Source organism: Merops nubicus, unplaced genomic scaffold, assembly GCF_000691845.1.
Source record: "Merops nubicus isolate BGI_N331 unplaced genomic scaffold, ASM69184v1 scaffold5358, whole genome shotgun sequence".
Lineage (NCBI taxonomy): Eukaryota > Metazoa > Chordata > Aves > Coraciiformes > Meropidae > Merops > Merops nubicus.
The window spans coordinates 42,198-55,195 of NW_008623533.1; the positions used below are offsets into that span (position 1 = coordinate 42,198).

The following is a 12,998-nucleotide window of genomic DNA, read 5'->3' on the forward strand; positions in this document are numbered from 1 at the left end:
TGAAACTTAAAAACTTGACACAGACAGCTTTACAGAAGAAAACAGGAAATTGGCAGATGCTGTCAGTGAAACTGGAAATAGAGTATTCAAGATCTTAACTTGCAGTTCTTATTTGGCTAAAATTTTCATTGGCTCCAGTGAAGTTTTCTTCTGAAAAGCAGTCCAAGACTGGGCCTGTAAGAACAACCTGGCTTATACTGAAAATCACCACATGCGAGATTGGCTTATCCAGCTCTTTACTTAGGAGAGTAAGCGCTTGTAGGCACACATTTATCTTCTTGTACAGGGAATTCTGGCCATAGCAGGGAGACGATGATGGTTCCCAGCACTCTGGGAACTTCTTTTCTCCCCGTACCTTGAAGAGGGATGAAGTAGACTAGGGGATGGCCAGATAGCCCTGTCTCTAAGGGCTGGATTAGCCCTCAGACTAAATAAAAAACTGGTGCACACAGGCTGCAGAAAGCTGCCTCTCAAGTGGTGAGGGATTATGACACAGCACCACCAGTCACTGTGTTTGCTCATTACTCAGGACTAATTGTGAGGTTGCAGTAAGTATTCCCCAATAAATACCAAAAGGTATCCAGATGAAGCAAACGGTCCTGACTGTAACACCAGAACAAAGATACAATTCTTCGTCACATCCAGTGTCACTTAGTCAGGGTGATGTTTCCTGTATTTAGCAAACATGCCAGTAAAAGAATTTCCTTGGCATACAGACAACCTGGAAATGTCCTTTTAAAAATCAGTTAATACCAACAGAACTCATGAGCTAGCTGGAACCATTTCCTATGCTATGGAAAGAACACTTGAATAAGGTTAACCAAGACATTTCACCCTCCCAACCTCCCCCCTCCCCATCTATTTCTGGATGTCTTCTTTTGTTCACCCTTTGCTAATTATAGAGGCCTTGCTTAGGTGATATTTATAGGCTTAAAAGAGTTGCCTGACTTTTAGAACACTTTATTCATGTATATTTCCTGTGTTTATTGTTGCCCTAACTAATAGTTTAAATTAAGTTTACTCGATCCAAGATTTTATTTAACAATAAATATCAAAGTAACTTTTCTTTCAACAAATGCAAGAGCTGTATTTAGATGTAAAAAGCATTCTGAAAACAGACTTGGGTTTCTTTCCTTCTCCAAGTGATGGGTATGACAGATGATTCCAGAATTAGACAAAATGAAATTTCTTTTTTTCATCACAATATGATTTTTTGGTATCTCATTTTATTAATTTGTCCCCCCCCCCTTTTTTTAAAATTTTTTTTATTTTTTTTTTCTGTAATGGTTGTTTTAATGACTGGAGTGTTTCCAAGAAATAGTGTTAAATATTTTTTTGCCCAGACTGCCCTGATTGTTACATAACCACCTATAACTGAACTTCTACCAATTACAGAAGTGGAAAAAAGACATTGAGGATGTCCACCTAAAATTATAGCTTCATTTTCCCACCAGCACTGTATTTTTTCTCTTTCTTAGTTTTCCTTAATTCCTTCTTAAATCTGCTCTCTTATTTCTTCTGTACTTGCTTTACAAATGTGCCTGTAGTGATGCCAATAGCAACAACTTTCACTCACTTTCAAAACAGCAAATAAAGAACATTTTAGGGAAAAATCTGGTGTGCATCTTTCAGCGCTAATGAAAGCAGACGGATTTGGGGAAATGTTAAAGCAAAGTGCAAGACTAACTGGCAGTGCACTTTTCAGCAGAGGGCCTTTCTCCTTCCCAGGTAGCTGCCATCCTGAGTACCTGTCTCTAGTTTACACACAAGCAGCGTTTCCTAGCAGGACTGGCAAGGGGCAGAGCTGCCCAGTGCAGCCCACTGCTAACAGCAGCCAGGAGCTAGAGCCACTCGGCCCGGCTCCCAGACAGGCTGTAGGCATCTGGAGCCCAGGGCACACACCTCACCCAGCCGCACAGCCGGGGCTCAGAGTGCCTGCCGGTGTCTGGGACGTGTGAAGAGCAAATGTTAAGTGATCAGTGACTTTACATGTCACTTTACTAACAGATCTGTACTGCACTCACTTAACAGAGCACCAGATTTTGGACATTGTCCCTGCCCTCACATTGGATGTAATGGCACTTAGATGTTTATCATTCATTTGGCTGTTTTTCAAATCGCACTCAGGTTTCAGCTAACTTTTGAAATATTATTTCCCCTGGTACTAAAATTCACCCTTTCTTGAGGTAGAGATTTTTGTGTATTGCCTTATGGAAGGGGGGGGAAATAAGCAAATGAATTTTGTTTCCAGAATGTGAAAGTTTTCTTTGGTTTCTTTTAGAAGTAGTCTTGTAACTTGAGGCTATGAAATAGAGCACATTATGACAGCTTTGATGTATGACAAAAAAAAAAAAAAAAAAAAAGTTAAATTTATGGCTAAATTTTTGGCTAGCATAAAAGGACATGGTTCCCTGGCAATAGACGAGTTGTTGCATTTCAGAAGTCTGATGATCTACTTGTTAATGCATCCTGGCTAAAGTATGAAGTAGAGCGATACCAGACTGATGTTTAACTGCAGTCTGCCTCTTGATTTTACTGGCTTTATTTGAAACTCCATTTTATAATAATTTTAAAATCAGAAATGGAAAAGACCTAAATCCTGTAGTATTTTTCTATGCTTATGTAGCTGTATAGTGTGTCTGACTTGTTCTGAGTAATCTTATGATTTACAGCATGATTTGAAAACTCTCAGCTTTAGGCCTTTTCCCCAACAAGTCTGATGACTGAATGTTGTGGAAAACATCTTATTGGTGCTACTACATGTAGTACAGAGTTCCTCAGTCTCCAATCTTTGTTTTATTCAGATATTGTGCTTCTACAAGGCTGCCATATGGTTGTATTTATTGCTTTATCAAGCAATAAATATTCAGATCTCTTAATCTTTCTTCATAAATCACACTTTCCTTTGCTTTTTTTTTTTGTAATTTGTCAGCATTTTTTAGCCCTATGAAAGTGTGAAATAGCATCCATTTATATTATAGGGCTTCAGCAGGAATAGGAAGCCTTTATTGTAAGTGATCCTAAAGGCTACAAGTTAACAGGACAGCCTGAAATCTGAACAGCCTTGTTACATTTGTAGAGGCAAACTTCTCCTGTAACTGAGAACCATCCCATATAACACCAATAACACAAAGGTATCATACCCAAGTGGTGAATCTCAGTGATACAGATATTGTACGAAAACTCTGGATCTGCTGAATGAAGTAAGTTCTCTTCCCACAGTAAGATTTACTGCCTGGTTTTAAGAAATATCATAATTTGCTGGTGGTGAAATGGCGTTTGCTTTTTTTTTGTTGTTGTTTGGGGTTTGTTTTTTTTTTTTTTTTTTTTTTTGGGGGTTTTTTTTTTTTTTTTTTTTTTTTTTTTTTTTTTTTTTTTTGTTGAAGAGTTCTTTGTAAGTGAAGATCTGTCACTCTTCCAACAGAACTGTGACTTCTTAAGCAAAACCAGGAAACAGCTACGATTTGCCAAAAGACTCAAACTGTTTAATTTTTAACGTGCAAAGCTTTTTCCATCATTTGGCAAAAAGAGCAAATCTTCACAGCAGAAAACAACAGTTAAAAATAGTGGTCTGGAAATACAATAGGTTATGTTAACATGGCTGAAACTGTTCAGTTTCTTAGCCAATACAGCAGTCACTGTCAGAATTCACTTTAATATCATTTTGGACTATTCACAGCATACAAGACCTAAAGAGCACTATTTTTTTTCGTGTTGCCCTACAGCAACATGATAGGTATGGTAATGCATCCAAGTAATCTTGCTACTGTCACTGCTGACAATTGTCAAACTTAAATTGGAAACTTAGGCTTTGAAGTAAAAATTTAAACTGTCATATTAAACTTCTGGTTTGTTTCTTCAAAGCACAATTGACCATGCAAGTGTGGCTCTTTCTCCCATCAAGGCTGCAGTGTGTGCTTCAGGCCAAGTGGCTAAAGTTGCTGTAGCTATGCAATTCCTCATGCCCATACTACAGCCTGTATCTCTGCTTGTCACTAGTGCTAGGATGGGCTGGACAGCTTTTGAAGTTGTTACTTGTTCAAATTTTCTCCAATAATAAGTAACAAATTAGTGTTACTGCATCATGGCTATTCATGGGAACCTTGGTGAGCTTGCTACAGCGAACTGGTGACTGCAGATTCACTCAAGTGTAGAAGTGGCAGCACTTGGAAAACAACACAAAACAATACAAACTACACTACATGGCTCTTAATCTCAGCATGATGCTGAATATTGGGTGTTAGATGAAAAAATTACTATATCCAGTGTGAGTGAGCTCAATCCCCTGCTATCAGAGGTGGTAACACTGTATGGCAGAGTGAAACTACAGTATTCAGCTTCAACATGAAAGGGTGCAGGAGAATGTGATCTTTCTAGAAAAAGTGCCAGAGGTTTAGCATTGAACAAACTGTTTCGAAAGGTGCAAAATTACATGCCCATGTGCTGAAATACAGCATTTAGTCACATCCTTTGTTGCAAGGAGAGCCAGAAGAAGATATTGAAGTTAGCTTCTAATAGGTTGCTTCCCTACGAGGTTCAGTTATGCGTTGGGTATAATCCCATGATTCATTAAACCATGGTTTATCTGCTGAGGCTTCTTTTTGTAGCAATGATTTCACTATTTGTGAAGTTACGTGAATGATTCTAGAGCAAATAAATATTCGACTGTGTAGGAGAAATACTTTTCCCTCTCCCTAACGCTTTTTTAAATATTAGAGAAATACTTCAGATCCAGGTACACTTAAGCCAGACTGAAAATCAACAGCTACACACAACAACAAATTAACTAATCTAATTACTGATATCAAGGGAAATCCTGGACCTCAGTGTTTGGCAGCTTCTCTGATGGAAAGAACATCACAGAAGTGTTATTTCATCAACTACGTTAGTTACACTTCCTGTCCTAGTAAATGCATATTACAAAGTACAAAAGCACTTCAAGTTATCAAATTACCTTTGATTACTTAAGTCTTAACAATAAATTAAACTTTCATCACCCTGAAAAAGAATTTTTGAGGTATTCCACTGCTGACATTTTTTCTCAAGGAAAAAAAAGTTTCCTACTCTATGCTAATTCCATTTAATTATTGGATTTCTGTATCATAGTTCCTTATTTTCTATGCATTTCTTGATACTTAAGTAGAGCATTAAATTTTAAAGTAAAGCTGATGTATTGGTTATTATATTACTGTATCTATCTAAATATACTTTACAGAAAAAATCAAGAAATTCCAAGAGTTCTGTTAATCCTATTCACACTGTTTGCTCTGCTTTAAGAAATAATTTGAAACCCTGCTAATATAGTTGTGCTTATGGAGAATATGTAATACAAAACTAGGCCTCTGTTAGTTTATTAGCTGCCAAAATATCTGTTACTGTGTACAGTAGAAATACTATGGATAGGGTCCTTTTGAGATATGCAGTTAAAACATTGTTTCTTTGAAGGCCACTGTATTTTTGCTATATAAAATATATTCATTTAGATTTGTTTCAATAACAAATAACTGTTCAGCTACTGTAAGCAGGGTTTAAATTCATAATTGCAGCAAGAAATTTGTCCCAGAAACGATACAGTCTGACATAAATGAGCAGCCTGAATTTGCAGCCTCAGTGAATAGTTGTAGGATGAGCTTCTTTAACATGAAGCACACCAGGTCTTCCTGCAATCATTCACTAAATGGGTTTGTGCTCATATAGTACTTTGACCTATGACATCCTCACTAAAATAGCCAAAGAAGTCAAGGTAGTATTTTGTGTGAGTCACAAGTCGTTTGGTGCCTTTTTTGTACTATCAACATTTAGTTGATTTCTGGATCCTCAGCCAGGAGATGGTATCCTGAGGACTGTTCCACAGTACAGGTCCTGTTTTCTTCCTGCCCCAAGCAGAGACTGCTTTCTTTTATGGGTTCAGGAATACCTAACTATGGAAGTGGTTGCTGAATTTTCCACGATGTGGGCTGATGAGGAAAGACCAGTCCAGTGGAACTGTCTGCATCCTTTGTTGGGGCCAGGTCACCTTTGGCCTCTAGAAACTCTTGCAATATTTTTTTCTTAACTGTGTACAAAGACCTTTCACCAGACTAAGACAGCTGGCTACAAATCTAGCATCCCCGGGAAATTCCTGAGTTTTCTTAGCTGAGGATAAGATGGATATATATCTTACTTTTATATTTACTGAGCTTTCAAGAACTCCACAATAGCAAAGGCCTTCTTTACTATTACTGTTGGTGTCATCATGAGTGTACTGGGAGGTTATCTCTGTATTCTTATTTCATCTCTGTATGAAGAACTATACAGAAACATCTCTCACTATGTACAAACAAGTAATACGTTATGTCAGAACCCAGAATTTATGATGTAATTAGTAAAGTATTCTTATTTCACAAGACAGATAGGGTTTTTTTTAGATTTTAGCAGGTGTCAAATTAAAATTTACTGGATTGTAACTGGCTGCTTTGGCCTTTTCTCTGACATTCTAATCTTGACTAGTTTGCTTCATTAATATTTCCATTAATTTCTGATATTCAACATGAAGATGGGAGGATCTGCTTCTTAGCAAGTATGAGCATTAGCCTTAAATTACATAGTTAAATTGATATACATGTTGCATGCTGTAAAAAGCAGTGTATACCCTAGGTAGTTCTGTCAAGTCAATACCTTTTACCTTTTACCTGCATAACACATTCAGAAGAGGTGCTGACAATTTATAGAGCAACAAGTGAGATGACCGTGATAGGCATAAGCTGATAAAAGCTTCTTGAAAAAAATTTTGAACCATGTTTGTTATCATTTGATATCTCTTTAAAAAAAAATAAAATTTTTAGCCAAATGGAAAGAAAAAGAGAAAACTTAAATGGTAATTCACTGGTGGGCTTTTATTATTATCTTTAGGGTAAATGTGGCTTCAACCACTGATGGACTCGGACAATATTCTCTTATCATGTCCTCCTCCTTTTTATTTTAATTGAAGAGATAAATCTGTAAGACTGAGTTTAGAATTAAGTGAAAGGATACAGTAAGGAACTGCAAACATTATTTAGTAACTCACAGTTGTGCAAGGCATCACGACAAAATCATGATGAATTTAATTCAAACCACATTTATACTTTTTTACTGTTTAGTTGAGTAATTTAAAGTTTTAGTCCCAAAGATCTGCTGATGCACCTGTTTCATCTGAAAGACATCTCAAATTATGTTGTTAAGTTTAGACAAGCAGGAATAATAAGAAAATATCTTCTCAAGCAAATACAAGATTCTTAGCTGTGCTTAGATAAAATTACTGCTCTGAAAATTTAGTTGCATCTTTTCAAAATTGCCTCTTCCCTTCCTTCTGCGTTTAAAATCTCTGTCATACCCTTAGGTGTTTTGTTGTTTGTTCTTTGTTTTCTGTTTTTTTGTTTTGTTTTTTTTTTTTTTTTCCCTCTCACACAGGTATTCATGTTCTGTGAAGGAATCTAAAATATCTGCTTTTACTACCTTGATCAGAATGAGCTGAAACCATGGGTAGATAGAATAGAGCTATGTTCAGGAAAGGTTTGGAATTTGTTTGTATTCCTCTCCTATTAGCTGCAAAGAGAGACAGTGTTACCTGGTGCTGTTAACAGTCTAGAGTCTGATCTAAACATGTTTTGAGGTCCTCACTTTTTTTTCGTAATCGAGAAACTTAAAGTAATTAGCATTGTGTGTAATCCCTAACTGATTGGAATTGATGGATTTCCAAGTGTTTTGTTATCGTTCTGGAATGCTGTGCTGTTTAGCTGATCCTGTCCAGTTGGGGGAAAAAAAAAAAAAAAAAAAAAGTGGATATGCCAGAAGGTATGAAACTGTCTGGACTCTAAGTTGCTAACAGGTAAAGGGTACAAATACTAAGATGAATCCAGTGCCTTCTAAAAATGAGTGAAAGGTCAGTCCACTGACCAAAAGCTGTATGTAGTGAATTTCTGGAATATATTTCCAGAAGTCTGTATATGCATGGTAGTGTATAGATACGTGTAGAGCCAGAAGAATTTGGTCAGCATTTTCATGATACAAATTTCTGCATCTTTTGTGTCCATACTAGTAAACGTGTTGGTTGAAGAGTATCATCCAGGCTGAGCTTGGAGGTGAAGACCATCCCTAAAACTATTCCCAGTATAGCATGTTGAATACTTATAAAATCTGTCTATTGATTAAGCCAGGAAGGACAAAAAGTTGCTTGAATATTTTTTCATATTCTCACTTAATTCATAACTGGAATTTTAAGGTAGATCATAAATGAAAAATTCATTACCCTGAAGAGTGTCTAGTTCTCCAAGTCTCAGTGATTTTCTTAACACAGTTACTTCATACTAAAGTAATCTTCAGTGTATGGCTAGAAAGGTCTGGGTCCCTGATATTAAGGACATAGTTTATTGGAAATACAGCATGTTTGCAATTTTCATTTTTAAATAATTTAAAATGGTTAACATGGCTTATAGCTTGCTATAAAATTGTCAACAATTTAGATAGCAAAGATGTGACAGTCTTTTCCTCTTTAATCCGTTTTCTTTTCCCCCTCTGAGTAAACCTCATCCCTTCTTTCTCTCTACGTAGACTGAGTTTTTAATGGTTTCTGCAACCATTCTTATGAAAAATTGATGTGAAACTGGAGTCGTGTTTGCAACATATACAGCTTGCTTTTCTTGGAATTGGGCTTTATTTCATATGCCTGCATCATTTATACTTATGACAGGAATACTGTAGTGGCAAGCATCCTCACTGCAGCTTCTTAATGGGCTGGCCTTTCTGTGCTTTTCATTGATATAGATTCAATTTTCAGTGAACTTCTACAGTAATTGTTGTATTTGGATATTGTATTATTTTCCCTTCGTTTGACAGCAGTCAGCAAGAAATTATGGCTAGTCACAAAACTTTACAGATTTGACAGAATCAGAGAATGGAAGGGGTTAGAAGGGACCTCTGGAGATGATCTAGTCCAACCCTCCTGCTAAAGCAAGTTTGCCTAGAGCAGGCTGCACAGGAACGTGCCCAGGTGGGTGTTGAAAGTCTCTAGAGAAGGAGAAAAAAAACAGCAGGAAATAGTTGTGGCAAAAACCTCTCTGTGTAGCAGGCAGAGATATAATAGGGAAATTCAGATGCAATTTGAGTTTGTCATCTTGAGGTTTGTTTGAGACAGAAGTTTCATTTATCTCATAGCTAATTTCTGTACCAAGAGAGTGATTAAAATATGTGGTTTATCTCTGTTATCTGATCCCAAATTTCTGTCTTAAAGATTCAGACCTGACACCCAATTTCATTAACAAAGAGACTAAGAAATGTGAACGGGGGAATTTCTCACCACCAGAAAGCTGTGCAAGAGGATTTGTTGAGTGCTCCAACAATATTAAGAGCCTAAAGGTCATTGTAGCCAGCCTAGATTAAAGGAATCCCCCAAGTATCAGTGATGATCAGAACCAAAAAGAGTCGCTAAGGTATCTTCTTCTTCCTTGCTTTCTGTTCTGTGTATACCCTGCTTAGGATTCAGTCACTGTGGTTAACTACACACACATGAATGCACAACATAATATCCCAGTGAGAAAGTGAATACTCAAGATACAGACTTATGTATGTGAAGTGTATGGAGATGGACAGAAATGACATTCCCCCTTACGTTAAATGAGGTAATAAAATGATGAAATAAATTCATATAGAATGGTGTAACAAGTTTGCTCACATCTCTGAATACAAGCCAGAGCACAGGCAATACTGACAGGGAAGGAGTAAAATTTCCGTGAAGCCCTGTGGAGGTTACTAACAGTTGCAATAGTAAAGTACAGAAGAGCTCAAATGAACCTTGAATCTCTTTGCTAGAGCTGTAACAGGATTAGGTGGAAGACAACCACAAGTCGCTCCTCACAATATTCTACCTACTTCAAGCCAAATAAATTAAGAATGACATGCTCGGTGGGGAAAACAAAAAGCAAAACAAACAAACAAACAAACCCCACAACCTATATTTTCTTGCTTGAAGTACAACATTGTAACAAACTATTTTTTTTTATGACTGAACGATAGTATAATGTAAGATTGTTACCTACCTTAAGTTCTCTAAAAAAGATGCTACTCCTAGCCCACTCAACAATGGAGAAGAGGGTTTGGTCAGCCATTTTACACATAAGCCCAAATGTGTTGAGCTTCTCGTGTTTGCTTCTGTTGGCTTGCTCTTGCTGCAAATACGCCATGATCTTAGCTTGGACTTGCGGCTCATCTGGCTCACATTTCAGGAGTTCCAATATCAGATGTGGAATACTTGCTGGTGAACTTGTTTGATAACTATCCATGTATGAGTAGCCCATTATTGACTCTGGTGAACTGGTGTACGGGTCAGGGTACTCAGACTTGATAGCACGGCTTGGAAAGTGGCCATAGGTTTGGTAACCTTGCAAACTGCCATGGGGTGGCATTGTCATGCTAATTGGAGAAGTTACAAAGGGACTTCTGTCATAGTCTGTAGGAGGCAAGGCAGTGTGGTTCAGAGGTAGGCCTTTGGAGGCAGAGTGGATATTCTGGATTGCAGAGGATATTGTCAGGTCAGTTGGCATTGCTTGGATCACCTGAGTCATGGCTTCCAGTTTAAGTCCGTTTGCTCGGATAAGAGCTTTCTTCTGCTGCTTCAATGCCCTGTCTCTCTTGTACATTGGTCCAAATTTGTTTCGGCCACCACGCATTCGGTCAGCTCGCACAGCTGTCAGGGGAAAGGAGGAAGTAAACAATAATTAAAACTCAGAGTCAACATTCTTTAATGAAACATACACTAGGAAATGCAAAAATGTAACTCTTCTTTGTTTTTCAAACTCAAAGTAGCACTTTCACTCCTAAAGAAAAAGATTTATTTTGACTTAATAAATGTCATGTCTTTTTTTGATAATTTAAATATCACATGCATATATTACTAACATTGAAGGACTTCTTTTTACATTGATTAGGACACAGGGACAAACACAATGGTTGGCTACAGGAATGTCACACCTGCTATAGGATCATGTGGAGATCTCAATGTATGTTTGAGTTTATGTCAAGCTACTATGTCATTAAGAAACAAGGGCTGATGTCCAGAATTTGTCTGAGACGTATCCAGCAGACCACATTGTCTCATTATAATCATTCCATTACTGCCCTCCACCGCAGCAAAACATCTGAAACGTAAATTGTGAAATGTTCAGTAGTCACATAGGGGAATAAGTTTTTCTTGGCAAAAAGGAAATATTTCCTTTTGATGACTCTGTTCAGGTTGTTGTAACACTTTAAGAGTTTTCTAGTTAGCTGAACAGCTCTACAGAAATGTTTAGCTGCAGTTGGAATGTGCAAAGAGAAAGCTGTCAGCTTGCTGCCTTCCACACAGAAGGTGGAAGTGAAACAGAAACTATTGACACTGCTCTGGCTTTGTAATATCTCTGGAATTAGAAATAATTAAACCAAATCCACCTCAACAGCTGCCTTGGGAGTCATACTGGTGGTCTCTGTCACAGCAGCGTCTGACACTGTAGTATATATGTAATGGACTAGCAAGGAGCTCTCACCAAGCCCACCTTGCCCAATGGCAATTAGATTGAAAGAGGAACCTTTGACAGCCTGGTGACATGTTGAGACTGCTGAGATTGCTGGAGGTTAAGTTCTTGAGCTTTTTATCTTAGGGATTAGTAGAACATTAAAAATTTATTATGAATCCTAGATACGCATAATACTGTACATTATCATAAGGACTTTAACGTTTAATGATTTTTTTTTTGGTCCATGGTAATTTATGAACTAGAGTTTAAGGCTATATATATTTCTATCAGGGAAATACACATATAAATGTCACAAGTATTTACAATTGTGGAAGCACATGTTCTTCCAGTTTTCTAAACAAAAAGAAAGAAGTTATATGGATGTATGGATGAGGAAGATAAGGCACATTTTCTAGAGTATCTTTAAAACTACAGACACTTTACTTAAATTTGTAGCAAAAATGTTGTGGCTAATATTGCTGTTGAATGTTGATTTTGAGCAAAATGCAGGAGATGATTGAAATAATTGAGTCACCATACTGGCAATTGTAATTAACTTTAACTCTGTATACATAGTATCCTTCCAGGTATTCTACAATTAAAAACTGTGAGCCAAATTGAATTAATAATGGCTTTTATATAACTCCTATAGAAATTAAGCTGAACTGCATGTAATCACAGAAGAGAAAATTTAGTCCTGCACCGTTGTCAGCAACTGAGAGGAGTTAAAACCAGGAGTAGATAAATGTATTTTATCCTTATTCTTAACATCTACAATGAGAAAAGGATTCCAAATGTCCTGTTATTGTATGATTTGAATTTGGAAGCACATCCAGTCGTTCAGGACGTTTAGTGCAGTGTGACAGTGTTAGCTCAGTCTTCTGTGTAAATAGAACAGTATTGAATCCATCAAACTGCAGGAGGCTGATTTTTCAGTTTATCTTCAGTTGTATTGACAGCTTTCCTTTGCCAAACTCAGGTGATTGGGTCTTATGCTTTATGGGTCCCTTAATGGTTTATGGTTTTCCTCCTTGGCCTGATTTTTCCTGGTTAAGCATCTAGGGTGAATGCCATTTCAAGCACAATTGTAAGAGTAAGGAATTTAGGAGCTTGTCCTTGGCCAAGCAGAAATGTCGTTTGCTGTGAAATCTGAGTTCTAATATTTTTTATATCCAAGTTAGAATGAACTGTGTATGATTCTCAAATTCAAGTTGATGGTAATTTTGCATTCAGTTATCTCAAAGGGTATTGTACACTTTTCATTGTTCTCTGTACATGAGAAATTGAAACGAAGTCAAAACATGTACTTCAAAACATCTTATTCTCTTTCATTTGTAATAGTATCTCAGGTGTAACATCATAAAAATATAGGACATAAATTTAGAGATTATTTGGTTCCTTAATCCCAAAGGCAAGTCAGTATGAGAAAAAAACCTTATTTTATCTGTTTCTCTGTGTTCTGCCTTATTGACAGAAGAATGTATATATATA

At 37.0% G+C, this 12,998-nt stretch overlaps 1 protein-coding gene across 1 annotated transcript in view; it reads right to left on the reverse strand.

The window, feature by feature from the left end:
• Positions 1 to 10,702, reverse strand: part of NR5A2 (nuclear receptor subfamily 5, group A, member 2) — a gene marked incomplete at both ends in the record, with an annotated part of 50,157 nt that extends 39,455 nt beyond the window's left edge. The window contains one exon of the mRNA XM_008945093.1: positions 10,056 to 10,702. Coding sequence (XP_008943341.1) covers positions 10,056 to 10,702 — 647 coding nt within the window. The remainder of the gene's footprint in view (positions 1 to 10,055) is intronic.
• Between the last annotated feature and the right edge of the window lie 2,296 nt (positions 10,703 to 12,998).